Raw genomic sequence first — 24981 nt, 5'->3', positions numbered from 1 at the left:
TTTGGATGTAACAAAATTTATTTCAAAAGAGAACTCATTTTTCTAGTTTGTTTTGTATCTGCATTCCCAATGCCTATTAAATGACCATATATGTTAAGCATTTAATAAATCGACAACTAAATAGATTCACATTTTGACAACTATATTTTGAAATGTTAACGTTTATCTATTAAGATAGTCAAACATAGTAACTCTACCAGAAAATCTTTTCACAAAAGTATTGTTAGTAACATTCACATGAATATGCAAAATCCTGTTATTCTAAAATACAATGTATTCTGGTTTTGTGAAATTAAAATTACCGAATACATTAAAAACAACAGATGAGATAAATATTAGGTTCAAGGCAGCATTTTTAATATGAAAAAATTATATAGATATGACTTGCCTTATTATTTAACTAATGTGACAATAGTTCCACATCTCAATAAGCTTTCACAGATTTTCATAGTCTTCTACTACAGCAATAACCAAAAAGATGAACTAATAGATTCCATCTGTCAATAATCTATTAAAGAGACCTTTCACATTTTTGGATTCTCTCATAGTGATAATGCAATGATTAAAGAAAATTTCTTTAAAATCTTTTAAACTTGTCTTGTTTGAACTTTCTGTATTACTTTTTCGATTACATAAAACTAAGTAATAATTCCTAGGATATATCATTAACACTTTTGAAATTAAACAGTAATTAAGATATGCTACATGTTTTTATCAAATAAAAATACTATTTAAGCAAAATCTTCCAAAAAAAATTATATATATATATATATATGAGAGAGAGAGAGAGAGAGAGAAGAGAGAGAGAGAGAGAGAGAGAGAGAGAGAGAGAGAGAGAGAGATTGAGTGGGACAAAATCCAGTTAGAGAACAACTTTTGATATTGAATACATAAATTTTAAGTAACATAAACAACTTTGTATAATCCTTATCAAATTTTTAGCTATTCCAAAAGTACACAGAATAAACTGCAATAAATGATGCTTTAAAAAAAAACATTTGGAGCATCTAAGTTACCAACCCTGACCTCAAAGAAGATCTAATCCACAGGTGGATGAGAAATGATATGGACAATATCCCATATAATAAAAGACAAGCACTGTCTTTTGCAGGGCTCTATGATGTGCCCTTGTGAAAGGGTCCCTGCCTTTAAAAGACTGACATTCAACTAAGGAAACACTCACAAAGAATTAGATGTGCAACTTGCATTAACCTAGAGCTGAATCTTGAAAGGAGATATTTTTCTTGATAATTTTCCATGTTTGGAATCCCTAAGAAAAATATTCCAAAATAACAGATAACAGTTTAGGCTAGAATTAATGGTATTCATCTGACTAAATGTAATGAGTATGTAATAGAGCCCAATTGAAAAGTTATTATTTTACCCTTCAGGTAATGAGAAACCCAATTCCCTAAACAAGGGGGTACTATGTTAGGAATTATCAATTAGGCAACATACTGGAGGCAATAAAGTTGAAATATAAGAGGATAGACTAAGAAGGGTATTCTAAACAATCCAGATAATAAAGATTGGAATATAATGGTTGTGATCCAAATATAGAACTATAAGCAGAGAGGGGAAGAAAGAGATGCATATGAAGAGGTGCATATGAAAATACATTAAAAAAAATATGTAAACTTGTATTACTTGCTAGAACCATAAACGATCTAAACAGCCTAACTCTTCTTTTACAAAGGAATAAGATGTGACACAAATAAGCTACTTATCCATAATAACCCAGCCTCCTAGTATCCAGGTCAATCTTCTTCCCAGCCAACTACATTGCCTTCAACCAAAACATCAGGAGATTGGAAAAGGGTTCTGCTGGGATAGGGGTTTGCTAGTACCACTAAGATCAAACCAAGAATCAACTACTTATCCACAGTGTCAATATTAGGTTTTTTAAGTTATTTGACCATTAAATTCACAATCATTAATCACTACTTTAGTGATCCCAAATCTCTCATTCATTTTATTTCTTTACTCTGCAAACCAAACAAATGAAGATAAGGAGTTTTTAATCTCCATATGCCTATATTTAACATTCTCCTTTTTAATATTAATTTAATATTAAATCAGTCAAATGTTAACAGGAACAAAATTCAAAAGATTACCTTTAAATAATTTCAAGAAAGTGCTAATTACCTAAATTTCTAGATGAAAATAGACTAAAAAAATTAAAAAAAAAAAAAGGAATTACAACTCAAAAATTTAGGAAAAATAGGTAACCATGTAACCATTTAATCCCCTTTTATTTCATCATCTAAATTTTCTTTTAAGACAGCCATGCTAAAAATCACACTTTATAAATACCCAAAAATAATTTTTAAAAACCTCAAGCATTGGATGTTTTTTGCTGATTGGGGGAAAAAGTAACACAGAAAACACTCATAAATGGAAAGTTTAAGCAGCTCATTACTGAATTAAAATATATCAAGATCTTAATCTCTTGCCTGAAAAGATCAGGTAAGTAAACATTAAAGAATAAGGAAGAAAATTAGAACATGCTGCTAAAAAAATTTAATTTAATTATCAAATTTAATTAAACAATTTTAAATAATTCCAAATTTTCTAATAGAAATATATCCTGCAATAAAATAAAATGCTAATATATGGTTTTCAATTCCTTTAAGAAAAGCTAAAATTTTAGAATACAACAATCTTTTTTAAATTTAGATTTCTTTGAGAAGTAATTTTTATTTCTCCATAAGAATTACTTTTTTCATTGGAGAATTGTAACATTTGAAGCTACTGTAAATTGTAATTCAGGCATTATTCATTCATTCCCTCAAATATCATGTACCTCTTTGTAAATTACCTTGGGTTTAACATGTTATATTTAAAAATTATTTAAGTTATACAAAAATATTTTAACAATACCCTACACAATTCATAGTCACCATCCATAATTGCTTCAACTTTTTAAGAAACACAAAATTTAAACCCTTGAGCCCAAGATCTAAGTGATTCATACTAGATGACCTTAAGTGAATACATTACCATATGAAGACTTAGAATTCTATGATATTCATAATAAAGTTTTCTTGGCTGTTGATCTTAAGTCATTCAAATTTTATATATATATATACTGTCAAAGCCGAAATACTTGCAGAAAAACATACACGTACAATGCAGAGACACATCAATAGTACTCACTGTGATTTTTCCCTATTCTATTGAACTTTTGTTAAATAACTGCTCACTAACATACGTGCACTGCCATCACCTCAGAGCAAGTTTACAGAGTTTCTTCTTGTTCCTGGGATGAACTCTAATTCTTCACGAAGATAATTACAGGTTAAGCAGGAAAGTATAAGTTTTGGGAAAACCAGCATCTGAGATCTTAAAACTCTGGTGCTGAGATGAACTTCTCAAAAATGTATGTATTTGTGTAGGAGTATTAAAATGGAGAAGTGAAAAGAAATATTAACTGTTTAAAAAAAAAAAAGTCGAAACACATCTTCAATTCTAAATGCTCCCAAGTCTCTTGCTCATCAGAGGCAGTTTCAGATGGCTCTTAGATCATTTAGTAAACTAATCTTGTCACTAGATTTAATAATAGCATATTTCTCACATAAGACTGATGTTATCATTGGATAGGTGGATGGGGAAACAACTTCTGGACTACTTTTTTCCCCCACGTTGAATATTTCCATGAAGATTTCTCGATTTAAAAACAAACGTTGGAAAAATAAAATATCCATAAATTATCTTTCTCCACCAAAACAGAATTAAATCATATTCAGGTCAGGATCTGGAGATAGAAATGATCACTGAGAGTTAATCCAATTATGTTAGTGGCTTTCCTGCTAGAGGGAGAGGAAAAGGAAAAATGGCAGGGGAGGGAAGGGAAAATGGGAGAAGTGAAGAACTATTTCCTTTCATGAAAAAGGGAACCGAATCAAAGATTAAATTACAAGGATCAGTTATCATATTACATCATACAACAAAGCCTTCTCAAGCCATTATTATTATTATGCAGTAAAGATAGCCCTTTACTACTTCCATGTTTTTTCCAAAAGAAAAAAAAAGAAAATCCACACCCACCCATAAACAAAGCAAAACAAAAAACTTTTTCTTCCCAGAGATCACCTTTTATTGCAGACATGGGGCAAGACCTCTTTCCCACCCCCATTTCTAATCTGTATTCTAGGGAACTACAAACTAATGTCTAAAACAAAAAGGCTATTAAAGTGAAGGGCTGAGGGGTTTTCCCAATAGGTAGGAAAATTCTTGAGCCTTAAATGTTTGGATTATGTGGCCTCTTATCTTTGAGTCCCCAAATGTTTTTTGCCTATTTCCTGGTGTTCTTCAGGATAACTGAGGTTCCCTGTTTTTGGTTACTGAGTAAACGGGTTACAGAATTCTGTTAAGTATCTTATAAAACAAAAATGAGTCATCACCCATATTTTCTTTTAATGTTTATTGTTAAACCAGTAGTGCCTCACGTTCCGCCTCACTATGTTCTTCCTCGCTGAGCAGCTCTTCATATTCTTCGCTGAGCTCTTCCATATCCCCATAATAGGGAAGCCTTTCACTTGCTTCTTCTTCACTAGATATAACTTCCAATTCCTCACTAAGCACTTCCCCTGGGCCCCGACTGTTCACCTCACTTGGTTCCTCTTCACTAGAGATAACATCCAGTTCCTCACTGGTCAAATCTTCAAAAAACTGATGTCCTGAAACACAGAGCTCATCCTCACTGGACACCATATCCAAAACCTCACTGCTATCTTCACTGGTAATTTCGTCAAACCCATCACTTTTCTCCTCAAAACCAGGCTGATCTAATTCCTCATTAGCATCCAAATCTTCACTGGTCAGCTCGTCGAATCCTGGTAGGGTAAAATGACTCACCATATTAATGTTTATTCATGGCTTAGAAAAATATAACATTAAACTATCTCAGATTCATATATGGACTGTGTTTTCAAATGGCCTAAACTCTCTCCTGTATTTCTCTTCTTTTGATTCTTATCTTTCTCTAATTCATTTATCTTATTTATTACCAAAGCTAAAATAAAAAACAATAAAATAAGGGAAAATGTTTAAATAAAAAACCACTGTGAACACTTGAGCTCATAAGCATTTTTAAGATTAGGATCCTTATGCCTGCCTTAATGAGTTCAAAAATCAGATGATAATTGCAAGTAATATAACTAACTATAGTCACCCCACCCCAAAATTTTATGGGAAAAAAATGTGGGTTCACAGTAAGGAAATGTCTAAGTAATTTACTTTAATGGTGCCATCAATGACATTAAAATATTTAAGTGGCTCTAAACCAAGTTGTATAATCCTTTTATGCTAAAAATTTCCAATTAACATCCTGATAAAAGTATGGACACAAAGCTTTTAATCACTAACTAATCTACTAGCCTCCCATAAAGGTAGGTATTTATAGCCACACCCTGTTAATCAGTTTTCAGAGTAAAGCCAGGATATGAATTTCTAAGCTCTATAGGGAACCCTTATCAACTTTTGAATCAAAGTTCATCCTAACCTCTATCCCAATTTTTTTACTGCTATAAATTAAACCCTCTTATTATTTTGTCCTCAAGAGATACTGCCTACCACCACGTGTAACATGTCCTTAGACATCAACTATATCCCTTTTTCAGACTTCCCCTGGTTTTTCTACCTAAATCTATTCTAAGATTTTAAACCAAAAAAGGATATTGCTCTTCTGCCTAATCTTCTTAATATTCCACATTAGTTATGATGCAGGGCACCCAAACAAGAAATAGTATTCAAGGTGCTTATAATAATTAAAAAAAATTCAAGTGTGTCTGGTATTATCACTTTTGAAACGAACAGTACACATATGTACATACATACCAGAACACTAGGAATAAGACTTGAAAAATTATTTTGTGTAATTAAGATTAAAATTAAGTTAGCTCAAACAAAAACCATAAAAATAAAAAAATAAAAAATAAAAAACAGCATATTCATTAAAGAGCTTTATAGATAATCTCCTGCATCGTGGAAATAACAAAAGGGGGGTAAAAAAAGCCCAATTTCAAAATAAAGCTATCAATCCCTGAATTCACCCAAATCTACACTAAACATACCACCAGCAGGACGGACAGTTACTTCATACACGTGGAAGCCATCAAGCATCCTCTTTTCCCTTGCGTAAATCCTTAGTGACTGAAAATGGAAGCCACCTAGAAGACCTATAAGAATGGAAGAAGTGTCACTGCCAAACTAATGTAAGTCATAAATATAAAAAAGGAGCAGGCAGTGGTAAGATAACAAAGGTTTGGAAAATGAGAAGTTGGGAAATATTAAGACTTCCAAAAAAGATATTTAAGAGAAAGAGTGCCTTTTACTATTACAATTGTGAAAGTTTTTGAAAGCCTTTATTTACATGTAATATAATCTCTTTACTATCAACTACTTTACTTTTTCTTATAAACCATATTCATACATAAAAACACTAAGCTTCCCTAGCAATAACCATTTTTAGTTTAAAAGATCCATATCTGAAAATTACTCATGAAAAATGTTTCAGAGAGGTCTATTTTGAGTCGTATAACCTTTTTTTTCTCCTAAATGGAAGATGGGATTTAAATGAAACAAGTCATTACAGAGTATTTCCCACAATGTTATCATTAAAGAAAAAACCATATTCAACAAGTCAAAATTACTAATTACTCTACTTCCAAAGGGAAAAGAGTTAAAATTACCTCCCAGAGAGGAGAATTCAAAGTATGAGTTTTCACTTTCTTCTGTCTGATTACATTATATATAGTCCATCCAAAAAGAAAATCTAAAAATTCTCTGCCCTTACTTTCCTTTTCCCCTAAGAAAAATGAGCAGCATAAGTACTCTATATTAGCTAAACATAGCAAGAAAAATACTGACAGAACAATTAGCAAGTACTAGTTCTAGTATTTCTACCATCTCTAACAATTTCTTGTTAAGAGTTCTGCCTTCATTAATTATGATGTGAATATTCATACATTGGACATTTAGATATACTTAATAGCCACATAAATTTATACTTGCAATCAAAACTTCTAGACAGAACCATAAAAGGCGTTATAAGCACAACCTGCTAGTGGCTGCTGGGGATCTAATTCTTATCAGCAGAATAGATGCCTTCACATGAAAAGATGATAATGACACAAGGAGACTGAGTAGTTGCACTCTCTAACCACCTCTTTCTTCTTCCCTCCAATTTATTTTCAGTCCCAATTCACAAGCAATATTTGTGTCAGTAAAGGCTGCTTTGCAATTCCTTGAAGTATATTCACAGCTGAAGGGGATGAGGGGGGGAGGGGCACGCTTCCAGACAACTGGTCCCTTAACATTTATCCTTAATAAAAAGGATTAACAAGATCCCCATATATTCACTGTGCTTTTCTTGCTATAAATATCTGCCCTTTTTTTTAGGTATGTACTTGGTCATTAGCTGTTACTTTGTATAAATGAAAATGGCAAACAATTACTATTGTTTTTCCTTTTTCCTATCAGGTTTCTTTAAAAGACTAAAAACGTGGGATCATGAGAGTGAATGATGGAATTTTTTCCATTCCCACACGATATTGTAGAGTTGCACCATAAATAAAACCTATTACCTACCCGAAGTGCTGATGATTTAATTCCTCTTCTGTGCCTACGATGGGCAGGGGGCTCCACTTGTTTTCCCCTGTATTCTTTGTAGACAGAATTGCTCTTCTTGTTTCCCTCCTGGGGGGAGGTCCAGATGGTGATCACTTTCTCCAATCAGGCTCCGGGGGAAATGAGGGGGAAACACAGGGTGTATTTCCCCTTTAATGAGCCAGAAGACAAAAGTGGCTGTAGCAGCACAATTTCAACCCTGACCTCCAACATAGGCAGTGCATGCAATTGAACACCCTGATAGTTCAAACAGCCAACTAGAAAAGGGGGAAGAAACACTACAGCAAAATGCTGACTTGACATCAAGGTACCTGATAAGCCTTGAAGGATAGCCAAAGCACAGTTCTTTGAAGAATAGGCGCTTAGTAAATGCTTCTTTAATAGTCCCGGTATATGTTAAAAAGTAGCAAAGACGAACAAGAAACCTACGTGATCATGAAGTCCATAATCCTAACCAAGGAAAAAGCAATCCTAATCAAACACTACCTACCTCTCCTTACAAAACTATTTTTTCACTTCAAATAACATCTCCAGGATCTGCATCTGGTGATATCTTTCCCACCCTCCTTTTGGCAAAACTGAACCCAAAGATCATACTCCACACTTAGGAAAAAGAGGATTATTGATAGATTAGACTAAAATTTCTGCTTCTAAAGAATACCTAAGCTATCACTTATGGTTTCTATACATGGCAAACATACACTTAGCTTAAGAACCAGTTTTCCAAATGGCAACCAACATATGTACGCAACATCAACAGCTGGCAAAAGAAAGTTAAATTCTTATTTTATACTTTCAACTATCTTAAAGAGATAACGACTATTTAAAAAAAAAAAAAAAAAAAAAACACCATGAGAAGTCGCTATAACACAAACCTAAAATGACAGTAAGAAATTTTCCATGTATTTTAAATAGAAAAGCACAATTCCAGTTAAATGAAAAAATCTGATTAAGTAAATCTTAAACACTGTTAAATTTTACATAGTGCCATCATACCAGGAATACAGTACCATAACCAGTAGCTTACCAAAGAAGTCAAATGAAAATGGGTCCCTTCCACCAAAAAATTCCCTGAAGACATCATCTGGGTTCCGGAATGTGAATCCATATTCAAATGGATTATCAAAATGACTTCCACCTGTAGAAATGGTTTAAGAAAATTATGTTTTTAATTATCAGTCTATTGCATCTATATATCATATCATACACTTTAGGAAGACATAGCCAAGTCCTACATGGAAGAGGAACATTTAGTCAATTCATAAATCTGGGTTTCTAAAGCACACACAAAAAAAGTTCATGTTTTAAGATACTCTGCCTTGATTTGTACAGTAGAGGGAAAAATACTACATTAATCTTGTTAATGCACACAACTCTTTAAACACAACTTTTTAAAAACATACTGAAGAGGAGATTCATGAGTTTCATGGTCACCACTACAGTACTGAGCAAACTTAAGGGACAATATTTTCTGCTATATTTTTAGAATGTAACTAAGACACCATTATGTTTCTGGTTTTACTCCAAATGGTATAGATTTTATATCAGCTTCATTTATACTGGTTTATATATCATTGATTTTGTACTTAAAAGAGCTAATATTAAAAGACCAAATAATTTGTCTTCAGAAAAGCCTTATTAATAACATTCACATGTGGATCAATTATGATAGACACACAAGACAATTCCAATAGACTACAGATGAAAAATCCCATGTACATCCAAAAAGAATTACAAAGACTGAATTCAGATGAAAGCACAATTTTCATTTTTAAATATTTTTTTTTGCTTTTTCTTTCTCATTTTTTCCCCTTTTGCTTAGACTTTCTTTTTGTAACGTAACTAATAGGGAAATAAGTTTAAGATGATCATACGTGTATAACCTATATCATCAGATTAATTGCTGTCTGATAAAGGAGGGAAGGAGAAAAATCTGAATTTCAAAAACTGGCACTCAATCTTACAGAAATTAATCTATTAACTATCTTTACATTTAATTGATAAAAATAAAATCCTATTCAGAAAAGGGGGAGGGGCAGAGACAGAAATATACACTCGCACACAAATGGGGGATGGGGGAGAATTCAAATGTGGGAAACAGCAAAGAAATCTAATAAATTTCTTCATTTTTAAAACAATCTTGTTCAGTCAGTTAAATTGTCGGGACTATCTACATTAAGAAATGAGGTATTTAGCAGGAGAGTGAAGGATGGCAGCAATGCAGTGAAGGAAGAATTCTAAAGTGTGAGCTCCATTTTTCCTTACTTCCTGACTTGATTTTGACTAGATGAACCATATTTAAACAATTATCTTGGCTTAGTAGCATGAAATAGGGTGTGTATCTGTGTGGTATTTATATATTTTCTAAAGTAACGGATCCAAAATATTAAAAATCATTTCTCCCAAAGAAACTTGAATACCACTCAATGCTTTAGTAGAATTAAGCAACTTTTAGGTTTGTAAAACATTTCTTTCCCTCTTTTTTTTAATGTTTTATTAAAAGTAATAGCTCTCTAGAGAGTTAAGATAATTGAAAATAAAGATCATGTAAAAATAAAAAACAAAAGTTTAAAGCACAAAAAATAAAAATAAAAACACTGGCTATGTAAATCAACATTTTCAATACCTACTTATATATTTATAAATATGGCACAAATGAGCTCAAAAACCCAAATTTGCTCCAAAGACATGGAGTAGCATTTTATCGATTCTTCTTTGGGTCCAAGCTTGATCATCATTATATTTTCAGCTCTTGATGTGTTTTTTCCCTAAGAAAATTTAGCTTTCATAAACTATTCTATACTATTATCAAGAGAAAAAAACAAAAACAAAAACCTGTACTTTTGGTGTAAATAATTACATACCTCCTCCACCTGAACCATTTAGTCCTTCTTTTCCATATTTGTCATAGATGTCCCGTTTTTTGGCTAAATAGTGGGGAAAAAAATAAAGCTGAGATATATCTACATGTATATATATTCATATTCTTTTCCTCCTCAAATTAATAGCAAAGATATTTACCCAATTATATACTATTGTTAACATAAACATAGCACCATATTTTTCAACAATTGGGTACAAGTCAGAAGTAAACAAGTAGTCAAAGGAAAGAAACAAAACCCATAAAATGGAAATTGTTCAATAATACTCCAAAGAAAACTTCTAAATACTTTACATAAATTATCTCATTTAAGGCTCATACTAACCCTGTAAGATTCTTATTCTCATTTTAAAAAAAATTTGATCAACAATAATAGGAATTATATTAGGCATGAAGAGAAAAATGAAATCGGTCTTCTGTCCTAAATTAGTTATGTTTTTAAATCAGTTTTTAAGGATTCCAGCCTTCTGTTTCTCAAGCTAAAGTAAGGAAATAATGGGAAATGTCTCATTGCTGGAAGAGCTGTGAGAAGACAAAAATGCAAATTCACACCCGATTTTCAGCTGTGTTTTCTGGCTCAGAAGCATGGAATTACTATAAAATTATGACTATATCCTCCAAGGTAAATAACAGAAAGAAAAGGCTCCCCCCAAATGTACAAAAGAATTTGTATCAATTTTACTTGGGTGAATAATAAAAGAAATAAAACACATAAAATGAATGGGGAATATTTGACCATTATTGATTTAATAATAACAATAGCACTGTCATTCCCTCAAACATTTTGGGGGAACACACTTTTTAAGACATTTATTTCAGGAATTAGGGGTGGGGTAGGGCGAGAGAGCAGGTGGGGATAAGTAACAAAAGGATCTGCAAGCAAATGTACTTCATATCAGAAATTTTTATCAGGTTCATGTTAAGTCTCTCCAGATCTCTGAAATCATTCCACTTACTGTTTTGTATAGAACATTAAAGTGATTTTCTGAATGCTATGGAATATTAATCAAATTATTATCAAACCAGGGAAAGATTGTGGTTAAATCTCAATTTGTGTAGTGTTGGTAACTGGCAACAACTGAGAACCTAATTCAATAAAATTCCCATTTATTCAGTACCTAAGAAAAGCACAAAGTCAAAGTAGCATAGGAGGAAAAGACAAAACAATCTTAAGAGATCTTGAAAGACACATGATAGAGAGATCCTAGTCTAAATTCCTATTCTAAATTTCCCTCCATCTTCTAAGGACTAATCCTAGTACACTCATTCCAGTATGCTGGGAAGGGAGTGAAAAATAAATATAAAACTTTGACAAAAGGAGACTGGAAAGGACATCCTTCCGAAGATGGGCCAGAGCCAATCCTGAAAGAAAGCCAGTAAGAAGTAGAAGAAGAAGTAGATGAGCAGGAGAGGGGTATGGAAGAAAAATGCCACAGAAACCATAGATGGAATAACATGTGAGAAGAATGGAGAGAAATTATGTAAGCATATTTATGCTTGTGGGAACCTTTAATCACATATGAAGCTTATAATAAAAGATAGATTCTTGATAAAAATTTTATATAGACATTTATCTTAATATTCTAAATATGAAATTTAAGATTTTTCAAAATATTTCACTTTATTCTAAACCTTTGCATATATTAAGGAAACAAAATTAAAGGCTCTGGGGGATGGCAGTTGGGGTATGTGGAATAGAAAAGGGAGAAAGCATTACAACAGCTGTGATTTCATTTCCCATCTAAGCTGCAATTAAGTCTTATAAGAATTGCCTGGGAAAATAAAGAGATTAAGTAGTGGCAAAGCCAACATACCAGTCAAGGAAAGACTCCAACTCTTCTCTATTCCACTCCACCACAAATACCCATCGGTACTTCTTTCATGGTAAAAGAAAGCTGAAGCTTTCTTTAAGTAAAAAGAACACTAAAGCATCCTATGTCATGGTAAATAAACCAAATATTTTACCTGTAATCTGATTGCATGCATGCAGAGGAAAGTTTATAACGGTCCACTATGGATGAAATTAATATTTAGTCTAAAAGTCGGTAACTTGGTGGCTAATTTTTTACTTTTACACTAAATACTATCTGCCTGTAGTTTTCCACTGAGAAGCTCAGATTGAAGATCTGTAATAGCACTTGCTTGTTCCCCAAGACACCTATCCCTACTAGTTCACAATCAACCATTCATTCTCAGAGATCCAGGTCAGTGGATATAGCTTTCAATAACAACTCAATATCTAAGAACTAGTTGTACTCTGCATTTGATATAAAACTTGTAAAAAAAATCTTGTAAATTCAAAGGTCTGGAATGTAATGGTTTTATGATTTCATGAGTCTGAAATTTATTGAAACACGCCTTAGCTTAAACAGGTTTGTATCATCTAATAGTGTTATTAGAAAGGACCCCAAGTAATACAAAAAAAAAAAAAAAAAAAAAAATATTGCAGGTTTCAGTTACAGCCCAATAATGAGCATTTCTGTCTATGAACTTTTAAAGTAAAACAATCTGACAAAGTGGGGGGGGGGGGGGGGGGGAGGAGGAGAGATCACAGCTGCACAACTACAGATTTAGGGAAATCATTTTTAACTGAATTTTCTAAAATCTATGGTTTCACAGCAAAAATGAATCCGTAGGGAACATCTTTCTAAAATTGTCTTTAAAATACCTTTACTTTGCACAACTGAAGAAAATTTTTTTAAAAATTCTCACTGTTTATTATTACTAAATATCAAAATGAACTATAAAGGATTTATATAATTTTGGCTAATTCCAGCTCCAAATACAATTTTATTTATAATCAGCTTTTCTTTGGAAAATTCAAATCAGATGTTATTAACTCTGAGTAGATTTGCTGATTAGATGTAGTAAATGTTACAACATAAAATTAGGTTCCAATTCTTTTACATATAGCCATTTAACTGTTCTTGAATAGAGAAAAGCAGTGTAATAGTCTGCATCAGATTTATGATTGTGATGAATTTATTCAATTCTCACAAATTATCTATGGGAACTAATAGTTCAGAATTGTGGCAGTTGGTGTGTATATTTATAGACTTTATGACTGGACAAGTACAACATCATAAAATAGAGAAGTGAAAAAATTTATTTAATCTTATTCAATTGAAACAAATTATAAATAATTTCAACCTTTCAACAACCTTTCAACAAGTGAGACATCTAAGACTATATATCTCTTATTTCTTCTGATTAAGTTTTACTCTAAGACCTTCCAACACCACAAGAATATCAGCACTGTACTATGAAGTCTAACAAGACTCAAGAAAAATCTTGCAGATTTACCTTACTTTAAGGATATTTTCATTGCTGATTTAGCTTCTACACTAAATAAAAAGGACCTTCCTTTGTTTAGGAAACCAAATAGAATTAACTGGCTTTGATAATTATTTCAGAAAATTTTATCCTGAAGATTCATCAGAATAAGACTATTCCACCAATTCCAACAATAAGTTGCTAACAAAATGCTAAATATTTAATATCCAGTCAGTCTGTCACAAATTATAAACCAAATAAAATTTTCTTTCAAAACCCAGGATACCCCCCCAAAAAAACAAATTCCATTACATACCATTTGAAATGAAAACCGAAAACACCCCAAGCTATTTCAAACCATTCATAGCTATTATTGTTAAATCATTTTCCTGAATGTTGTGAAACCTAGATCTTCATTTCCTTTCTGCTTAAAATCATGATGTTTTATTGAAGCGCTTTCCCCTGATAACACTAAAATCTGCTTAAAAAGGCAAATTATTGTACATTCATTACTTGTACTATTATCTTCTGACAGGAAAAAATGACAAACATTAGAGATGTGGGAAAACTGGGACACTGATACATTGTTGGTACAACTGAACAGATCCAATCATTCTGGAGAACAATTTGGAACTATGCTCAAAAAGCTATCAAATTGTGCATACTTTCTGACCCAGTAGTGTTTTTACTGAGCTTATATCCCAAAGAAAGGGAAAGGGACCCACATGCAAAAATATGCAAACTGAATGGATCCCCATCAACTGGTGAATGGCTGAATAGGTTATAGTATATGAATGTTATGGAATATTATTGTTCTGTAAGAAATGACCAACAGGATGAATACAGAGAGAGGATTGGTGAGACTTACATAAACTGATGCAAAGTGAAATGAGCAGAACCAGGAGATCATTGTACATGGCAGTAAGATTATATGATGATCAATTCTGATGGACATGGCTCTCTTCCACAACGAGATGATTTTAACCAGTTACAATTATTCAGTGATGAAGAGAGCCACCTACACCCCAATGTGATGTTTGCTTGCATTTTGTTCTCAGGATTTTTTCTCCTTCTTGATCAGATTTTTCTTGTGAAACAAGATAACTATAAATATGTATACATATATTGGATTTAACATGTTTTGTTAAAACATGTTAAATGCAGACATTGAAGCATCTTTTAGATGTTATTGCTCTAAAATTTTAACATATTAAACATTAAACTACTTATCATCTAGGGGAGGGACGGGGGGAAAGAAGGGAAAAATTTCAAACAAAGTTTGAAAATCAATGTTGAAAAATTACTGATGCATTTGCTTTGTAAATAAAAAGCTTGAATTTAGAGAGAGAGAATACTTTTATCTCAACCATCCAAAGTTACATACAATTACATACAATTCTATTATACTTACCATCTGATAACACCTCATATGCCTCAGCTACTTGTTTGAATCTCCTTTCTGCTTCTTCTTTATTTTCAGGATTTTTATCCGGGTGCCACTTAAGTGCCAATTTACGATACCTAGAATAAACAAAGGTATAGAGGAAGGAATTAATTATACATAAATGTATAAAATAAATTCACCTTCAATGGCAGCTTAATTTCAAGAAAAAAAAAATTCCAAAATCTTTTGCTAGATAGTGGGATTCACAGCTGGCTGGCCATGGATATAAGAATGTGATTACATAGGGAGTCACAAATAGTTATCACTGTGTATATGTATCAGGAAAGAATTTTTTTTTTTTTAAATCAGGAGGTCCCCATCTCTTTAAAACAGAATTCAAAAGAGAGGGTTAGGGATGTCAATTCAATGTATCAAAATAATAGTGAGGCTCACTAGTGCCTAAAGAAATCTGGCCTATCAACAAATTCTAGAAATAAAGCAAATATAAAGGTTTGGGGAATGGCAAAAATTCATGTAAGATATGAAGGTCTAGAAACTACTTATGGAATTTTCTCATGAAGTCCTAATTCCCCATGGTCATTAAGCTACTGCTCTACTTTATACTTAATCCAACATAAACCTTCCTGATGCAAATATATTATGTAACAATTTACTATATAACTGGCATATATTGAAGCATCTTTTAGATGTTATTGCTCTAAAATTTAAAAATTATTTGCTTTTAATATTGAATATTTTTACAAAGCATTTTTATTATAAGACAAATAACAATTAATTAATAACAAACTTATTTGTTTAGTTAACAAACATTTGTTAAATAGCTAGAAAGCAGGCATTATTTTTGTTTGATGGATGAGGAAATTGAATTCACTTGAGAATTCAAGTGAATTGTCCACAGTCAAATCCAGGGCTCCCCTCACTTAAATCCAATGCTTTCTCCACTCTAACAGCACTGCTATTAAGATCATCATCCCTTTGGGTCAAAATCCCATGGTTAAGATTCTTTTTTTAAAAGGTATCTTCAAGCAGGAGCAAAATGAGTAACTTGAGAAAAACTGAGTAACTCATTTAAGACTGGATTAAGTTGCCAACTCTAGAACAAAGATACTTCAGTCTCCAATCTATTCAAATGTGTTAAAACACACAAAAGCCCATTTCTAGGCATGAATTAATTTCTTCCTTCAATGCACAATAATTCAATGGTAGGTAGCATTCTTCTAAAATTAAAATGTAAAAAAATCATCAACTCCATACTTTAGTAAGAAAATCTCATTTGTAACAGAAGAAATAAATCCAAATTCTAAGAAATCTCAACTAACTGAAAATCTGGAAGTCAAATCTGGAGATGGAACATTTGATCTTGCACATTTATAGCCAATAAGAAATTTTTATTTTTTTATGATAGCTTTGTCAAAATACACATGCAAAGGTAGTTTTCCACATTCACCATTGCAAAACCTTATTTTTTTCTTCCTTCCTCCCCATTCTGTCTTTCCTAGACAGCAAAAAATTCAATATAGCTTCAACATCTGCAAATTTTTCTAAATATATGCAGACCAAGTTCTGGCCTCCAGCACTAAACTGTTTGATCATTCAATTGATGAAAGCATGAAATGTGTTATGGTATAGTTTGCTTGAAGCTGTTTGATGGAAACAAGTTGATGTCCTATGATTTGTGTTGCTGCTTCTACTACAGAATGTTTACTTCTGTAGTTATTTACTTAATAACTGCTACTAATCAATCACTGAAATTCATAGTAAGTGTACCATGTCTTTTGGCTCATTCTCCTACCACAGAATTACTTAAACTCCCTGTAGAATATATTCTCTTTCATGAATTTTCAAGCTATGTCTAGCTTGGCATAATTGTGCCAGAACAAGTATGTCATAATCTCTTTGGAGGCAAATTAATCTTATAATTGCTATTCGATCTAGTCTATAACTATCCTGACACCATTGTATCCACCAGTCTCTTTTGAGTCAACTTGTTATTTCCATCAAACAGCTTCAAGCAAACTATACCAGGACAAAAACATAACCCAATTCCTTCTTATGTTCAAAATTCCTTATGTTTGAAAATATCTAGATTACTCATTCTAGGTAACTGAGGTCTTGTCTTCTTCCAATATCCAGTAAAATTTTCAGTCACAAAGGTTAAAAGTAGCCCTATGTGATCAAGTAAATATTTTCTAAACCTACTCAAAAAAAGTTTGCTTCAGGCATAGGAGTCAATGAGCTGTGTAGCCCCTTTGCAAACCAAACAAGATTAAATGCCCACCTACCTAAAAAGATATTCTAATAAAATTTATTTTATTATTATTTTATATTTATTATCATTATTTTAAGACAATAAAAATACTTACGCTTTTTTAATATCCTCGGCTGAGGCATGTCTCTGCACACCTAGAACTTCATAGTAATCCACCATGTTTTAATAGTTTGTTGGAATAAGACCTGAAATAAAAAATCTTTTGTAAATTATAACATAGTAATTCCTGAATTGATGAATTAAAGAGCATGAGGCCTACTGACCCACTTCCATTTTGAGTATAAGGAGATGGCTTACGTTATTTAATAACCTAAATCCATTAATAGTATGGATAAGGATTATGGTAAGGCTGAAAGTCAATGTCAAACAAAGCAAATTTCTAACATTCATATTTTCTTTGCTTTAATGTTTTAGACTCTGAACTAAGCTGGTAATAATTTAGGAAGGGAGACTCATGTCTGCAAACAATCACAAAACAGATACATATTCTAAACAACTCTTATCATCCCAGTTGCAGAACCCTGAAGATACAGGCAGAATTTAGTTATCAATAAGGATTTATTAAGCATTTAGCCAGGCACTGTGTTAAATCATAGGGATACCCAAATAGGGGCAAAAACATTTCCTGCCTTAAAGGAACTCACGTTCTAATGGAAAAAAAAAAAAACATACAACTATGTACACATAAAATATACAACACACATATTATGAGTGGAAATAATTGGGAGATGGAGATAAAAGGAAAATTAAGAGAAAGGTTTCCTGCATCCAAGACTTGTAACAGTTGAATTTTGGAGGTCAGGGAAAGAGGTGGGAGATAAAGGAGAACATCTCAAATATGGATTTGAGTCAGTGCAAAATCACAAGATGAAGGGTATGAGAAATAGCAAGTAGAACAGAGGACTGAATCTTAAGAGATTGTGGAAGAAAATCAATTTTAAGATCTAGAAAGTTAGAAAGGAGATGGGTGGGCTTTAAAATTCCCAATAAGAGGATTTTATATTTTATAGTTAAGATACTGGGAAAAAAATCATTGTTGAAACTGATTAAAATGATGACAATATCACACCTGCACTTTAAGAAAACTGCTTTAAGCAACTAGAAGAGTGCTAGCCACTAAACTAAGCACTGTGGATAGAAAGACAAGAAACAAATAGTCAGTGACCTCCAGGAGCTTTTCATTATAATGGTGAGGCAACATTTATGTAATTATATACTCAAAATCAAAAAAAAAAAAAAAAAAAAGATGAATACAAGGTCTCTCTATCAAATTGGAGTATAGAAGGCAGAGGTATTAGAAGAAAACCAGGGATTCTAAGAGGCAACAGTTAAAATCAAGAGAATCAAGAAAATCAAGCATCAGCCAATGCAAAGGCCTGAGAAAGAGTTGACATGTGCAGAATGTCAGAATCAAATCCCCAAGGGCCTTCATTTCTCCCCAAATATACTTCCCTGTCCAACTTATTCTATGATCCTATATATCAATGTCATTCAAATCTAAGAAAATTGTATTTGGGGGACAAAAGAATGGAGGGCAGTAAAGACCTTCTAAAAGAAGTGAAATAAAAATAAATGGCCCTGAGGTTCTAAATATTCTTGGTTTCCAGATTTATTCAGATGGCTACTCAAAAAAGAGTTTTCAAAAACACTCTTACCCAAGCATCTATAAGCATATGAGATATACTATGGCTATTTGGAGGTAACAAAACCAAAAAACTAACCTACTATGCCTCTGCTTCTGATCAGAGGAAATCTCCAACAGTCGTTGCACTACTACCAATTAATTAACCGGTTCATGAAGGTGCCCAAGGGAAAGTGAGGTAGCAAGAAAAAAATGATGACACTGGTAGCTACAAATTAATCCATGAGATCCATTGCTTATTATCTTCTTAATTTTTTTCCTTGAGAATTTTCCCGTTGCCTAAAATTATTGTATTTGTCACTTTTATGGATTTATACTTTACCTTAACTCCCCAAATCTGTAAAGTAAAAACCAAGAAAGTTTATCTGATTTTTTTGTACTGTTCAAAATGGCTCTTGCATGTAGCATCTAGTTAAGTAAAATTTTCCCAGGCTCATTCCCAAACTAGGTATTACTCATCTAAGTAATTTTACATTAAAGGCATTTTACATTAAGTTTATCCTTTCTTGAAGATGTTCAAATCAAAACTTATGACTTCAGAAGTATATGTGAGGGGAACCTTGGGTAATGCAGTGGGTAGAATGCATGGGCCCTAGGATCAGGTGAACCTAAATTCAAATTCAATACCAATCCCAAACACTTGAAACTGTCTGTATAAATTCCCTAGCAAAAAAGTACATGTGAAATAATATCCATTGTAGAATTCAAAATTCCATGTTCTTCTAATCTCGGCTAAAAATGAGTTCCAAAATTGAATCATCTCTTCTTTTCATACATTATTTTGCTTGTATTTTTCCTCTGAACTGAAATAACTCTGAATATTAAAAAATTTACTTACACCTAGTGATCTCATAAAAATATTAAACTGACTTAAAAATGTAAGATTACTTGTGTTTATCTATTATAAGTATGTCTAAAACAATGCCAAACTTATCTCAAAAAAGTGATTAGCCAAATACAATACAAAGTTAAGATTGGTTGGGTGTTACCATGCAGGTCAATTGGGAAATATTTAACAAAATAAACACAACAGAACATATGTAAGACTTAGTGGTCTTCATTTCTATTCGAGTTTGACACATTGTATGAAATGACTTTATGAGGCACATATGGTAAATATTACTATTAAAAAAAAGAGAATTTATTTGCCTCTTCTTTGCTAAGACCAACATGTTTTTCTGCCCCAACTAAGTCAAGACACATCCTATAGCTTATAGCTCCAGGATTTAGTTGTAGAAATCTCCCACTTCTCTCCCTTTATACTCTAAACTCTATACTCCCCCCCCCCCCCCCCCCCCCCCCCCCCCCCCCCCCCCCGACTCCCAAACAGTGGAAAACTGTTTCTGATCGTTTTATCTATTCTACTGAAACCAAAGTACCACTTTGTCTGCCTTCCTCAGACCAATTCAACTCCTTGCAATAATAGTATTCTCCAAAGTTCTGGTGTCTCTCCTTTAACTATTTTCTTGTTCTTATCATTAAGGGAAAGAAAAAAAAAAAGCACTTGGAACAGAAGACACTTAAAATAATTATCGACTAATTTTTCCCTTGAAAATTTCATTCATGTTGCAGAATTGTCTTCCAAATCTTCAATCTAGACCTCTTTTGTGTTCAAGTTCCACACTTAACCCTGCCCACATTTCGATCTGAATGCCCTGTTAAAACCTCAACCACCACAGTCCAAATTCTAACATATTACCCCTTCCTTCCAAAACAACTGATTTTTCTATTCCTGTCAGCAGTACCATCTTCTATCTATCTAAGGTGTAAATGTAGAATGAAGTTCTACTGTTTCTACTTCAATAATCTCTCCCATTCATCTTTCTCAATATTACTTCTACTTTTACTCCTACTATCATAAGCAAGGCCTTAATATCACCCAATGGGACAGGGGTGGGATGGGGGGGGGGGGGGGGGGGGGGGGGGGGGGGGGGGTCTGTCTTATCAGTTACTCTTTGATTTTGCTGCAAGACATCTTAATGTCTAATCTGCTCATGCCATTTCCCTGCTACAAATTCTTCGTAAACAACCAGGGAAAGTTCAAAGTACTTTGCCCAATCTCAAAAAAAGGCCAGCACAACCTTTTTTTTTCCTATCTTGTTCTTGTACCACCATTCCCATTCAAATACTTTCTACCATCACTGTTCCACTTCCAAAGCTTTTCACATATTATTGCTATTCCGGGAATGCCATCCTCCACACATCCTTCATCCTTCAAGTCAAACTGAAATCGAGCTATTCCAATACACCTCAACTCACCAATTGGTAATGACTTCTCTGCTCTGCTCTCAATAAGTTTTTGATTTTTGCATCTTTTATAGCCCACCTTTACAAACATTTTATGAAGCACTTTATAAATTTGATCCCTATAATGGACATATACAAGACTAACTTGTTTTAAAAAGAGAAAAATAGCTGAAGAAATTAAATGATAAAAATCTCCAAAATAGGTATTTAAAATAAATGATAAACGCTTTATGAAAACAATCATAGCATAGCATTTTATAACTGGAATGCAAATTTCAATTAAATTCGATTTAGCAAACACTTGTCCATTTCTTCATTTCTTCAACTAGAGAGTGTAAAAGACAACTGAAGTAGTAACAGAGAATAGAATTATTCTCAAACTGAAATGGTTCCCCATTTAGTAAGAATCAAATGCAAATACCTTTTTTGTGGCATTTAAAGCACTTCACAATGTGGCTTCAACCTACCTTTACAGCCTTATTATTGCTCCCCTGAACCACCTTCAGTGATCTCTGAAAAATGAAACAGGAGAGGTATGCCTCAGGAGTGAAGATGGGCAAACAATCTCAATTTCTGGAAGGGGGAAAACGCAATTCTTGAAATTATCAGCCAAAGATATTGACAAAATCTTGGCAAAAACTATAACATGATTTTGTTAAAGCTTGCAGGAGGGAAGTAAACACAGAATACATTCATCAAAAATAGGTCACGTCATTTGTTGACTGGTTTTATTACATGGTATAATCAAGGAAATGTCTTAAAGCATGTTTTAATTCTGATACTTCTTAATTCTGATGGCCCTTTTCTTGGCCAATGATTTGTGCAACTACTATATAAATCACCTCTAATTTTTATGTTTTAATGCATTCATTCCTGCCTGAAAAAGGTAAACAGAAAATGGTATGCCTCTTGACTGAGATTATGACATATGATGTATACTAAAATGGAAATTCTTTTCCTAAGTTAAAAGGAATAACCCTTTTGGATAGCAGAGCTAAAAGGGACTTTGAGAGTCATCTAATACAGCCTTATCATTTTACATATTAAGAACTTAGGCCCAGAGTTAAGTAACTTCTCCAGGGTTCAACAGCTAATTGGTACACTACAATTTGAACTTTCCAAGTCCTCAGACATCAAATCTTCATTCTATTACATCTCATTACCTTAAGTTGCCTATAACCTTCCACTTGGCATACTCAATGTTTAACAATACTTTTTCCATTTTGCATTTACCAGTTTTACCAAAGGTTGATTGACTCAAATACAATCTTGATATGATTAGCTTTTATAAACATCCTATTATCTGTTCAAATGGTTCAAATTTTAATTTAAAATCTTATTATCTTCTACTCGGACATTAAATTGTTTTTTGGGGACTGCATCTACTGGCTGGATCTGCCACTTCAGCAAAAATGCAAATAAACCACTCTGAGCCTCAATTTCCTCATCTGTAAAATAGGTGACCTGCATCCTGCCATCTAGGGGAAGGGGTGGGAGAAGGAGAGGAAAAATTGGAACAAAAGGTTGAGATTGAGAAGCCACGAGTCAGAGCTGGCTGGAGGCTAAAGAAAGCAGAGGCAGAAGCCAAGGACAAAGCTGCAAGATCTCTTGGAGCCAGGCAGAGAGATAGGCCTCAACTAACCGGGCTAATTTGGAAGGAGAAATAAACATTTGCACTTTTACCAGCTGGCTGTGATTTTGAAATAATAATTTATTTCAACTGAGACCAAGGCTGCCTCCAAGAAAAAAACGCCACATCTTGGCAATTGTCAATGCTTGTAAATAAAAAGCTACTTAAAAAAATAAATAAATAAATTAGGTGACCTCTAAAGTTTCTTCTAGCTCTTAATCATTATAATCTTTCCTACGAAATATCAGATTGATATATTGCTGGGATTTATATTAATAGCTTTTTTCAGAAATCATACAAAAATTTTTTAGAACTATGCACAAAAAATTACATATATAATAGATAACATATACATAATAGATATATGTAATTGAGAGAATTTCTCACAAAATATCTGCAAATACTGTAACCATTCCTTGCATTTGGCTAAAGTAAAAATGCTCACAAAAAATGTAATCAAGGCACCCTTTGGGGGAAGGGAGGGGAATCACTTTATATAAATCTTAAAATTCTTTCCGATTTTCTAAATTAGGAGGGGGGGAAAATTAAACACCAGTATTTCAATGTGGAAATTCCCAGAAAAGTATTAAATGTACAAAGATAGAATTAGTGTAGTTTAAAATGCGGGCCTATAACTAGGGAATATATAACATATCAGTCTTGGAATGGCATAAGGGCTATTAGTCTATTAAGTAAAAACTAGAAGTCATTCTCAAAACTTGGATGACATAAAAATTCCTCATCAGCCTTTGCTTAAATGCTTAAATGCTACTCCTACCAAAAATATCAAGCGACCTAGCAGCCACTTTTCAAAAATAATGCAACAATGAAGCTCTTTCAAAGTACAATTCAAAGGTTGTGAGAAGTAAAATGATTTTTAACAATGGGTGCTATACTAATGAAATGAAATACTAAATGTTATCTTAGTGATAACTTGGATTGAAGAATGATGAAAGAAAATGATAAACTGGAATGAAGGGATATACTTCTTCGATATACTGATTCTATTCTCTCAATATTATAGTAATCTAATATAAAACACACTTGTTATACATTTAAGATCAACAAGAATGAATGTTGAAAGCAACCAATCTTTAATTGCTTGCACCATTTATACATTGAATGCATACTATATTTTTAACAATTTTTAAATGCTGTGTTTGTGTCCCTTTAATTTTGTGTATATTGTTTATTGTTGTTGCTTTAAGATGTATATTCTTTCATTTAGCATCACTTTACATGGTTAAAAAGCAAGATCCATGACATTCAAATTCCCTAATGGTTGGACATTTGCTTCTTGTTTACTACCATTGTAATCAATAATCCTGATACAGATAGATCTTTTCCTGTAAATAATCCTACCACTAGATCAACAGTTTTATAGAGTATACCCTGTTGATTTCCAAATATACCAACATATACTACATTACATATATATATATATATTCATATTGTTTACTAGTTTTTGCATTCAATCCTACAGTCTTATTTTTTATTGTCTGAATTTTATCAGTACTACATCCCCAACTAAGTTCCTTGAAGTAAGAGAACTGCATTATACATCATTTGTTTCAAGGAAACAAGAAAAAATAACAAAATTCATATGGAATAATAAAAGGTCAAGAATCTCAAAATAATTAATGGAAAAAAAAAATCAAATGAAGGTGGCCTAGCTGTACCTGATCTAAAGCTAATATTATAAAGCAGCAGTCACCAAAACCATTTGGTATTGGCTAAGAAATAGATTAGTTGATCAGTGGAACAGGTTAGGTTCACAAGACAGAATAGTCAACTATAGCAATCTAGTGTTTGACAAACCCAAAGATCCTCACTTTGGGGATAATTCATTATTTGACAAAAACTGCTGGCATAACTGGAAAATAGTATGGCAGAAATTAGGCATGGACCCACACTTAACACCGTATACCAAGATAAGATCAAGATGGGTCCATGATTTAGACAAAAAATGAGATTATAAACAAATTGGAGGAACATAGGATAATTT

At 32.7% G+C, this 24981-nt stretch overlaps 1 protein-coding gene across 5 annotated transcripts in view; it reads right to left on the bottom strand.

The window, feature by feature from the left end:
- The window catches only part of DNAJB6 (DnaJ heat shock protein family (Hsp40) member B6), a 104441-nt gene that overhangs the window by 54480 nt on the left and 24980 nt on the right, over positions 1-24981 (bottom strand). For 2 of the 5 annotated variants that reach the window (XM_031939560.1, XM_031939558.1), the window contains exons 2-5: positions 17552-17642; positions 15195-15304; positions 10494-10556; positions 8657-8767 (exon numbers count right to left, since the gene is read on the bottom strand). In XM_031939560.1, the coding sequence (XP_031795420.1) occupies positions 8657-8767; positions 10494-10556; positions 15195-15304; positions 17552-17616 (349 nt within the window). In that variant the 5' untranslated portion in view covers positions 17617-17642. Of the gene's footprint in view, positions 1-4408; positions 4836-6074; positions 6180-8656; positions 8768-10493; positions 10557-15194; positions 15305-17551; positions 17643-19178; positions 19393-21813; positions 21859-24981 lie in introns of those variants that run through there. The other 3 variants (XM_031939561.1, XM_031939557.1, XM_031939559.1) reach the window with 3 other exon arrangements.

The sequence above is a fragment of the Sarcophilus harrisii genome, chromosome 5 (assembly GCF_902635505.1).
Source record: "Sarcophilus harrisii chromosome 5, mSarHar1.11, whole genome shotgun sequence".
In the NCBI taxonomy this organism is placed as follows: Eukaryota; Metazoa; Chordata; class Mammalia; order Dasyuromorphia; family Dasyuridae; genus Sarcophilus; species Sarcophilus harrisii.
This window is presented reverse-complemented; position numbering and strand designations above follow the sequence as displayed.